This window comes from Myotis davidii, unplaced genomic scaffold, assembly GCF_000327345.1.
Source record: "Myotis davidii unplaced genomic scaffold, ASM32734v1 scaffold970, whole genome shotgun sequence".
NCBI classification, from domain to species: Eukaryota; Metazoa; Chordata; class Mammalia; order Chiroptera; family Vespertilionidae; genus Myotis; species Myotis davidii.
In genome coordinates this window covers 81,569-92,053 of record NW_006282204.1, presented here as the reverse complement: position 1 = coordinate 92,053, position 10,485 = coordinate 81,569, and the positions used below count along the sequence as shown (strand labels likewise).

Sequence of the window (10,485 nt, the reverse complement as noted above, 5' to 3'; positions counted from 1 at the left end):
TCCAGCATGATGGGCTTGGAGACAGGGTCAAGTGAGGCTGCTTGCCACCCCTCGGCCCGTTGGAAGTAGTGCCCTGTCTATGAGAGGAACCGCCTCCCTCGGGGATGCAGAGGGAACGGGCAGCCAACGGCTGTGCCATGGGAGGGCTCTCTGTGCAGCAGCTGCCACAGGCCCCACCCCTCCTATGGGACAGACACAGGAGGTCTCAACCGGGAAGACCCGGGGATGCCAAGTGGCGAAGTACACAGCGGGAGTCCAGCTCTTACCAGCGGGTCTTTCTGTCCCGGAACCTGTGAGGTGGGCCGGGTGCAGGGGAGTCAGGACCAGGGGGGAATGTGCCATGTGGGACCCACAGGACTGTGGCTGTGGCCGGGAGCTGGGCAGAGGCAGCCCTTTCCCAAGCCCACCTGGTGTGCAGCCCCCTGTCCGAGGCGGTGCACTCCCCCACATCCGTCTGCTTTCCACTATCTCCCCCAAGAGGGTAAAGCTGCTGGCACTCACAGGCTCACTTCCTCCAGAGCGACCACTCACCCACCTCTGGGATGACAAGCCCTGGGCAGGCAGACAGGGCAGGTGGTGAGGCCAGGTCAATCCTGGGGCCCCGGAGGAGCAAAAGTTCAAGCCCAAACCCTCACCTTGTGCTTGTCATAGAGGGCAGCCTCCTCTCAGGTGGTCGGGTGCGGCCGTGGGGTGCTGTGGGGCAACGAGGTGCCTCGCTCCAGGCCTCCTTGGGGTCTGGCAGGAAACTCTGGGGAGGGCTGGCAGGTCCCCCCACCCCATCCTCCCAGCAGCTGGCAGCCCCCAGGACAGGGCAGGAAGGAGGAGCCAAGAGAGGGGAGGAAGAGGAGGGTGCACTGGGCCCCGGGGGGCAGCAGAGCTGCCACAGCCACAGGCTCTCCTGTGGGCATAAAGCAACCCCCCGGGGCCGCCCAGAAAGGGGCATCGTCCCTTTCCACTTCCCTTGTGACCCTCCACCCCAGGGACCAGCGCACCCTCTGACGGCCAGCAGACCCTCTTGCCTTCAGGGTGGAGCAGTCAGAGCCGCTGGCCTCACAGAGCCCAGGCGCGGTCACAGGCACGGAGGCCTCCTCCCGTGGAGCTGGTGCTGAGCGGCTGTGGCTCCCGTGCCTTCCGTCCCCTCCCCGAGCTCAGGGCGAGTCTTCATGTGTCACTGCTGCTCCCGGCAGACCAGTGGGGCCGGGGGTGGACCCGACAGACCTGGCTGCCTGCCCAGTCAGCTCCCAGCCAGCGGGGCAGCCCAGGCCTGGGAGGTGGCTGGTGTGGGACCCAGGCACGCTCCACACACGAGCAGCACTCTATTCCACAGGGACCAAGGCGCCAAGGGAGCCTGGGCCCCAGGGCTCAGCAAGCCCCGGTGCAGCCCCCGGTGAGTGCACGTGTGAGGAGGTGGTCGTGGGGAGGTGTCGGAGGCGGTCCTCGATCCATGATGGCAGGTGGCTGCAGACCCCCCACAGCTCCCCACCCTTCACCTGTTCAGCGCACGGCACTGCGCCTGCGGCTCCACCTGTGGGCTACCCCCTGGCACTGGGCGCCTCACTTTTTCTTTTTATCAGAATGCTTAAACCCCAAGTCAGTGCTCATCCTGGAGTGGTTTCTGGGTGTCCACTTCGCAGCTTTCTCTCTGGCGTTTCATATTGACTTTTCATCGTTAGCTTTTTGGAAATAACCAGGGTGTAAAATGTAAAAAGGGGGGACATTGTCTATTTGTAGCATTATTTTTTTAACCTGTTAGGATGTTCTAAATGCATTCCTTTCTTTCTCACTCCCCTCCCTTTTTTTAAACACTACAGGTATTCGTTACAGCACTGATGTGTCCCTCCCGTCCCGTCCGCTCTGCGCAGCCCGCGGGGCTCCAGGCACCTGCCGGCTCCAGGAGCCTCAGCAGCAGCCCCTGGGCGTCTTCTTCCCCCGCCCGAGGGAGCGCAGACACAATGTACAGACGCTGGCCATGAAATACAACTGGGGAACATTGAACTCACCCTCACAGCAAACCAGCGCTACATGAAATAAGTTGTCTTAAAATGTTTACCCCAAAACGCCACACATCAGTGTTTCCCCTAGAGAATGACTGAGCATGGGGGCCGAGCCCGGCCTCAGTGACCTGCTTCCCCTGACCTGCTCCACTCTGCACACCCAGCCGCCCTCCTGCCCGGGGAAGAGGCAGGGCCGCTCCTGGCGCAGCATCTCCTGGGGCTCACCCTGCTACCCCCAGAGGCGGAGGAGGCTGGGTCAGGCTCTCCAGCAGCCCCTCATCGCCTCCGCTCCCGACAACATCAAGGATGCCCCCACAAGGGCCCAGGGGAAGGGAGGGGCACATGGCTGGCAGAGTCCACCCTGCGCTGCTTGGTGCCTCCCCAGGAACTCTTCTCAGGGGCCGGCAGCTTCACAGCTGAGAACCGAAGGAAGGGACAGGCAGGGCCCCCAGCCTCTCGCCAGCACCACACATGGCAGCTCTCTGACAGCCACGGTCACCTCTGCCCAGGGCAACAGCATCAGCAGGGGGCATGCCCATACCCAACAGAGACTGGCATTCGGGGCACAGCTCCCAGCCTCAGCGGTATTGGGGGATGGTGGGAGGTGGCTCGAGCCTCCTCTGCCTCCTTGGGTTTCACATCACAGCCTCACAGCGCGATGGGCGCATCTCTCTGCGCGTCTCCAGTCAAGCCCAGGCCAGCAGAACAGAGATGCCCCCCCCCGTCCCCCACCGCCTGTGGGCGGGAGGTCCTCTCCTCCGGAGAAAGCAAATGGGTGTGCAGGGCCATTTTATTCCGCTGGAAATCCATCGGGACAGGGCCCCTCTCCCGTGGTGCCCCCCTGGCTGCAGAGGCTGCCACCAGAGCTGTGCATGTCTGAGCTGGCGGCATCACGTCACCGTGTACAGCTCCTCCCGGTAGTTCTTACAGATCTGATAGCGGCAGGCGAGGCCCTGTGAGCAGGCCCAGGGCTCAGCATGCTTGTCCCGTGGGGGCAGCAGGAAGGCTGCGCTCCCCGCCAGCAGCATGTGCCAGATGCTGTGGGTATAGTAATAGTTGTCGCTGGTCATCATGGAGGCGTAGATGGCAATGGCCACGGCGGCCATGGAGATGCCGGGCAGGAGGTAGAAGGCCCAGCGCTGCCAGGAGGGTGGGTAGCAGTGCCGCCGGTGCCTGCAGCGGTACACCTGGGGAGAACCATTGAGAGAGCACTGGCACAGGGCTGCAGCTGTACCTCCCAGGGGCCTGCCCACGTCTGGGTAGCAGGACAAGGACGGGCAATACTCGTAAGGGGCTCCAGGGCATAGAGACCTGAGGTGTCCTCAGGCCTGGGCGAAGCCACACAAGGCCCTGAGTGCCAGGGCCAGGCCTCAGCACACGTGGGGGACTCCAACTCAGGACCAGCAACATGGCCAGAACCAGTGGCCAGCTCTCTCCTCCAGAGTGGGGGGTCTGTGGGGAGCTCCTTACCCACATGGTGACCATGACCACGAAGGCAAAGAGACAAGGCCCCATCGTGTTCCAGGCGCCCCTGCGGTCCAGCTGCAAGGTCATGGCCAACACCAGTGTGCCCAGGAGAAGCAGAACCTGAGTAAGACACAGGGACGACACAGGGTCACGGAGCCCAGGCCAGGGCCATTCCTAATGGCACAAGGTCCAGCAGGAGCTGGTGGCTGGGGCGTGCTGGGCATCCTTTGCCCCCCCACTGCCCCCAGCACCCCGCCCGCCCCCTCGGAACCACTGGCACACTGCTCTGCTCCGCTGGTCGGGCAGAAGGCGCCCTCCTCTAGTTACTGACTCATCCTGAGGCTCAACTTAGCCAGGCAGGGCTCCAGGTCACATGTCTCCATCAGCCACGCTGGCTGTGGCAGAAAAAGCACCACAGAGTTCTCAGCGCCCTGGGAGAGAGACGGGCTGGGAAGGCCCTGCCTCACCGTCTTCCACCTTCTCTCCCCAGAGCCCTCTGAGCAGCCTGCACAGCCCCTTCCAGTGCCAGAGGGAGGGTCGTTATGAAAGACGGGAGGTTTCTAACGGCAGCAGCCAAACCCTCTTTCTGGTCTCTCCCTCAGCATGCAAGGCCTCTGCTCCTTCAGAGCCCAGCCTTTGGTGTGGGGGGGCACTCACATATTTCAGGGCGGCCTTCAGCCGCGCCATGCAGAGGATGGTGGTCCAGATGGACACCCCCGAGCCCAGGAAGTCGCAGTACTGCAGGGTGTCATAGCTCAGGATGCACAGCACGGCCTCCCCCGGCTGGTCGCAGGCGTGATAGAACTACAGGGTGGGGGGCAGTGAGCAGAGAGGTGTGGGGGTGGGCGGCGGTGGACACTCAGGACCCCCCCGCCCCGCCCCAGGGAGCAGCAGCACACCGTAGAGAAGAACATGGTGTAGGCGTAGACGGAGGCCTCCACCAGGAGGCAGCGGTGCACAGAGAGGGCGATGGGGGCCAGGAACATGAGGTTGCTGAGGGTGAGCAGGAGCACGGCTGCCTGCTGCTGGGCCAAGGTCTGGGCGGTGCTGTTGTCCGTGCAGCTCCACCCGCGCCAGCCTGTGGGCAGGGCAATGCTGAGTGGGCTGAGGGTGGGCAACTGAGGCCAGGCTAATGGGGGAGGCACCTCTGCACCTCAGGGCACGGCCTGGAGAGAAGTCCGTTTCTCACCGAGGAGCAGGCTGGGACAGGTGTGTGTAGGTGCAGGCATGTGTGGGTGGGTATAGGCTAGTGTGGGCAGACGCAGACAGCTGTGGGGCTGCATGAGCAGGTGTAAAGAAGTGTGGGGCAAGTGTAGGGAGGTGTGGGGCAGATATGAGGCAGGTATGGGACAGGTGTGGGGCAGGTATATGGCACGTATGGGGCAGGTGTGGGCATTATGTGTGGGGCAGGTGTGGACAGGTGTGGACAGGTAAGAGGCAGGTATGGAGCAGGTGCAGGCAGATGTGAGTCAGGTATGGGACATGTCTGTGGGCAGGTGTGGGCAGAGGAGGCCAAGGCAGGAGGCAGTCCCATCTCTGGGGGTGCCTTTCTGCCTGGGGGATGGGACGTGCATGGGACGAGCGGAGAGAAGGCGTCTGCCCTTGCTCGGCGAGGGTGCTCTCAGCCTGGGCAGGGAGCTGGGCTCCTGGAGGAAGGCACAGGGCTGAGAAGTCAGGGACAGGAGTGTCCGGAGGCTCCGGGCTGGCCCTCACCTGCCTTGCAGCTGCAGCCCGCATACAGGTAGCCGTGTCTGCGCAGCAGGAGGCACTGGCCGTATGGCCCGCAGTCGTTCAAGCAGGGCACCAAGGACAAGGCGGCCTCCACGAGCACCGAGGCCCCCTCACACCCCCTGGAGGAAGGGGCCCAGGAGGGCTGGCTGCGGGGTGTGCTGGCCAGCCTCCGCCAGGGCTCCAGCGGGCTCCTGAGGCCTGCAGTGAGGCCTGGCCCTGAGCCCTGGGAGACAGCAGCTGTGAGACACAGAAACCAAGAGGCCCTTCCCCTCCGCACCACACTGTACCCAGCCTGTCTCGGGCTGTCCTGAGCCAGGCCCCTTCCCTGTGCCCTGACTCCCAGGGCTGCCTGAAGAGGGGTGCCCATTGGAGAAGGGGAGTCCTTCGTAATTCCCGGAAGGCAACTTACCTTGCGGCTTGTAGGAAGCTGGGTCACTTTCACACTCAGACGCAGGCAGCCTGATCATGGCCCTGAACGCAATGACTCAACCACCCGGTGCCTCTGGTGGCCCCACGCCAGCCCCCAAGTTTACTTACTCAGGACTCTGAGGGCACACGAGCTGCAGGGAGAGGTACCAGCTGTCCGTCTCTGGGTAGGGAATGATAAGGTGGGCCTTGCGAGACACGGTGCTCAGAGACAGGGGATACCCCTGGAAGAAGGCTGCAGGGGGAGCAGGAAGGCCTGGTGAGAGGTGGCCAGAGGGGCTGGCGTGGTCCCCAGCCGGATGCTCCTGCCCGTACCTGTGGTGCAGTTGAGCGCAGCGCTGAAGCTGAGGAAGGGCGAGGCAGCGTTCACGCAGACCTTCACCCAGGTGTTGTTGGGCATCACACTCTACAAGGGGAGGCCGCGCAAGTCAGCCCAAGTTCCCAGTCTGATGCTGCCACTGTCTGTGGCTCCACTGGCCCAGGGCCCCCAGGACCCCCCCCAACCCCCCCAGCCCCCAACCCCCAGCCTCTGACCCCGCCCGCAGTCCCATTTCCTCCCTTTCTGCAAGGGGTGCCCCTACCCGGCCCAATGCCTATTGGGGCCACCCACCCAGTGTCCACAATAAAGTCAACGCCCGAAGGCTGAGCAGCCTCACTCAGCCTGGAGCTCTGTGCTGTGAGCTGCGCTGGGCCAAGCCCCACCTCGTTGGCCCACAGGGCGATGGTGAGGGAGCCCCCGCTGTCCATGCCTGTGCTCAGCTGCAGCCGCATCACCGCAGGCACGTCTGACTGCACCAGCACCAAGGCCCTGTCCGGGGGCCTGAAGTGCACAGACACCACATCCACGTCTTCCCGCACGGCCTGGTAGCTCAGGAGGCAGAAGGGGCCGCCGCCCACACGGCTGCTCCCCGGCAGGCCCCGCCAGCCAGGCCCCGCGGGCAGCAGACCAGCAGATGTGTTGCGGCTCTGGTTTGAAGTGTTCTGCAGAAGATGCTGGAAATTTACGATCCAAGGCCTGCAGGCTGTCAGGAGGACAAGGCGCTCAGCTGGAAAAAGGGCTGGGGATCGAAGGCAGAACCACCCCCAGCCTGCCTCCCCATGCAGCCCACCTGTGAGAGAAGCTACAGTGCTGAAAGCCACCAACACATGGGGCCCTGCCAGGCTCTTGGCTGTCACTTGCAACCACCGGTCCCAGGGTGGCGAGGGCAACAGCAGGCGGCAGGTCTGGGCGGGGCCGGTGCAGGTGAGCACCTTCTGGAAGTTGCTGGGCAGGGTAGCTGAGCCCACGGTGAGGTGCACGGGGCAGCCCCAGCTCCCGTTGGACACACAGCCCTGCAGCTCCAGCCGCAGCTCCTGGGTGAACTCGGGGACGAAGATTCTGCAGCCAAGGGGGTCGGGCTCGCTCAGGCTTTGTGGCTGCCAGTGACCCCCCTCACTGGTCACACTCACGGTTCTGCCCCACTTCCCAGCAGAACCCCAAGACCCAGAACCCAGCCTCTCCCACCCGCAGGGAAGAAGTGGTAACACCCACCCCATCAACCCGGAGGCTGGGCCTCCCCCAAACCCCCACTCACTTGAGGTAGCTGGGCTGGGAGAGGAGGGTCTGTGGCAAGGGTGTGTTGGGCTCAAGGATGGAGACCTCGACTACCCGCACGACCAGCATGTCAGGCTGGAAGATGTAGGCACAGGTGGGAATAAAGCCCTAGGGAGAGAAGGAGAGGTGGGGGAGGGGATTTCGTGGGCACGGGATGGGGCAGTACCAGATGGGAGGTGGGCTAGGCTGGGGTCGGGGAGGCAGGGCTGCAGCAAGGCCTTGGCAGGGTCTGTCCTGAGGAGGTAAATGACAGGGACCAGCCATTCCCACACGGGTGTGTCCTGTCCCTCCATCAGGAGAGCAGACCCCTCACCTTCACCTCAATCTTCTGGGATGAGGGGGGCAGGTGGGCAGCCACAAACCAGTCCCCAGGCGCCGGGTGGGAGATGTTGATGGAAGCATTGCTCTGCAGCATCTTGATGAGGAAGGAGGGCTGCACGGAGGTGTTGGCAGGGAAGCTGGTACCCAGGGGGTTGATGACGGGAGGGGCGCCATAGCGGAAGTACCTGGACGGGGGACAGCAGGGCAGGCATCGGATGCATGTAGAAAGACAGCTTCTGCGGGGACTGCGAGAACTGCTCAGACACCAGCCTGATGTCTGCGGGGAGAAGGCACTGTCAGCCAGACTCGGGTGCCCCAAGGCGCCCCCACCTCCACGTGGGGGGCACACAGGGGACTCAGAGCCCTTCTGCCCTGCATGGCCCCAGAGAGAAAGGATGAGGGACCCAGGGTGGGCTGGGCTGCAGCCCGGGGATGCCAGCCTTCTAACTCTGTCCTGGACAAAGCTCACGGTCCCCTCCAGCCCTGGCAGTTGCTTCTGGCAACTGGGCCCACTTGACAGGTGAGGGAGTTCAGGCCTGGAGGCCGGCCACCTGCTCAGCCCATGATGACATGGGACACAGCGGGACCGATGCCTGAGTCCCCTCACCCGGAGAGGTGGCAAGCAGAGACCTGTGGTGGAAGTCTGGCCAGCCGTGGGGACCTGGGGACAGCTGGCCCCGTTTCCTATGGGCATGTGCCCATACTGAGTGGCACAGAGATAAGGCAGGGCCTATGACAGACAGACCACCCAGGGCCTCACCCGGGGCACCAGGCCCCAGTCCCTGCAGCGACTCTCAGCCCCCCCACCTCTCTAGCCCCAGTCCCTTGCTCCCCTCCCCTACATACTCCAAAAACGTGCCCTCACTGCTCACTCCGTCAGGCCAGCATTTCCTGGAGCAGCTCTGAGCACCTTCTGAGACTCAGCACAGAGTCTAGGCCCCAACCGCCCAGGCACAGCCTCCAGGAGAGCCTGTGTCCAGGTCCTTCAGTGTAATCGCCTGCCCCGTGAGTGGATGAAGGTGCCCACCCAGGCCCCTGCCTGGGCTCACAGAATACGCACACACTGCTGTCCTGTGGGTGGGAGACCAGGCCTGGGCTGGGCCACCAGGTGCTGAGCTGGATGGCAGGGATCCGGGCCCCAGTACCAGCCTCGCGACCCGTGTGACCTTGAGTGTCCCTCCCCGCTCTGGGTCCCAGTTTCCTCAGGATTTGGCAAAAGTGAACAGCACCTCCCTTTGGGGGCCCCTCCCTCCAAGGTCAATGGATGTTCAAGTACTTCTGGAAGAAATGCACTGTGGACACAGCGGGGTGCGGCCTCACTCTCCTCCAGGCTGGGGGTGCCTCCCTCTACCCTGCTGGGACAGTTGCTGCTCACACAACCCAGCAGCAGGCCGGGCCCTCAGTAAGAGCCAGGTGAGCCCGACGTGGGGCGAGGCTTCATATGGGGCGCACGCCAGGCTTCCCAGGTGTCTGTGGGCCCAGGTCCCACTCACCAGGCTGTGGCCCGAGGAGGCTCAGAGCCACTGAACTGCAGACTTCTTCGAGGCCCCTACAGACCCTGGGATAACATGCCGGGGGCCAGAAACCTAAGTGCTGGGAGGTGAGGATAGCTCCCCACCCCCCCTCAGGGGCGCATCTGGGGCTGAGAGAAATAGTCAGCCTCTGGTGGGCCCCGAAGGGGAGCTCACATGCAGAGCGCAGCCCCTGACTGAGAGGACGGCCTCTGCCCGCCAGCCCTGGAGCACCAGCCTGAGGACACTTGGAGCCCAGCTGGTGGCTGGGAAGTTTCAGCAGGTGCACAAGAGACCAGAGACAGGCTCAAGGTCACCCTAAGATGCAGTGGTCCCCACTCCCAGGGCTACACAGCCCCTCCCAGCACCCCATTTCCTATGGGCATGTCCCATCTCCCTGCCCCAGATACTCTGTTACCTTGGTGAATATACCTGGTCATGAACACATCAGCCTGAGCAGGATGTGGAAGTCACATCTCTGAGAACAGGGAGCAAGGGCGCATGCACCCCGCCCTGCTCCGCAGCCCCCACCAAGGGCACAGGGCTCGGGGAGGACAAAGCAAGTCCCTGAGCCTGTGCTGGGAACCCAAGTGAGGGCGCCCTGTCCCACACTCTCCACACTGGGACACAGGACCGGGCACTCCCATCGTTTACGGAAGCAGGGCTACCCCAGGTTCCCGGCTCCATAAATTGCCCACCAATGGCCCTCACCCATCCCTACCCCTGGATGGAGAAAAAGGAGAAAACAAGGTGGCAGGAGCGAATGGAGCAACGTAATCAGGAGTCATCTCCGGAAACTGCCTTTCATTTCAAGCTCAGAAACCAGAGGCGCAGTCAGTCCTCCAAGAAACAGGAGCTTGGAGGAGCAAGATGTCAGGAAAGGAGGGGCTGGGAGCAGCAAACCCGTGCTAGGTCGGCTGTCTAACTGCTTGGGGAGGGGCACGGGGGGCCTGGCAGCCCTGCCAGCCTGGCCACATGCCCCCCCTGGAGTCCCAGGCCATTAGGCGTCAGGGGAGTTCACTCAACACCCCCAAACCCCGGGCAGAGCCCCGATGGGCCACCGTCCTGGGTCACGGAAGGCTGGGGCCTCTCAAGGGGGCAGAAATGCAGATGGAGGGACGCAAGTTCACGACGCAGTAAAGTGCCTTTTCCTCCACAGCGCCTGCCAGTGCTCCGGGAAGTGAGGCAGCTGTGAAAGTGACTGCAGGGGCTGGAGGTCACCGTGGGCGGGGCGGCAACATGACACCCACCTGGGCCCCTACTCCAGGGTCTATGCAACTTTCTCCCAACCAGACGGGGGACCCCTGGCATCACACTGCCTAACCCTTCTTTTCAGCAGCCTCTCAGCTGGGTCCCCGCAGACCGCACCCGTCATTCCGACCAGAAGGTGTCGGAGAAGGAAGAGAGAGGGAGGGCGCCTCCCGGGGCCGTTTGCCCGAGC

At 63.6% G+C, this 10,485-nt stretch overlaps 1 protein-coding gene across 1 annotated transcript; it reads right to left on the bottom strand.

Annotated features, from left to right (window-relative positions):
- Positions 1 to 2,766: 2,766 nt before the first annotated feature.
- Positions 2,767 to 10,419, bottom strand: LOC102759797 (transmembrane protein 8A). The gene is made up of 12 exons (XM_006752785.2): positions 10,369 to 10,419; positions 7,526 to 7,810; positions 7,193 to 7,320; positions 6,728 to 6,996; positions 6,321 to 6,640; positions 5,934 to 6,024; positions 5,730 to 5,853; positions 5,175 to 5,311; positions 4,361 to 4,539; positions 4,119 to 4,265; positions 3,465 to 3,581; positions 2,767 to 3,181 (listed from the first exon to the last, which is right to left on the bottom strand). The coding sequence occupies exons 1-12, from the start codon at positions 10,417 to 10,419 to the stop codon at positions 2,885 to 2,887; spliced, it is 2,145 nt and encodes a 714-aa protein (XP_006752848.2). The 3' UTR covers positions 2,767 to 2,884.
- Between the last annotated feature and the right edge of the window lie 66 nt (positions 10,420 to 10,485).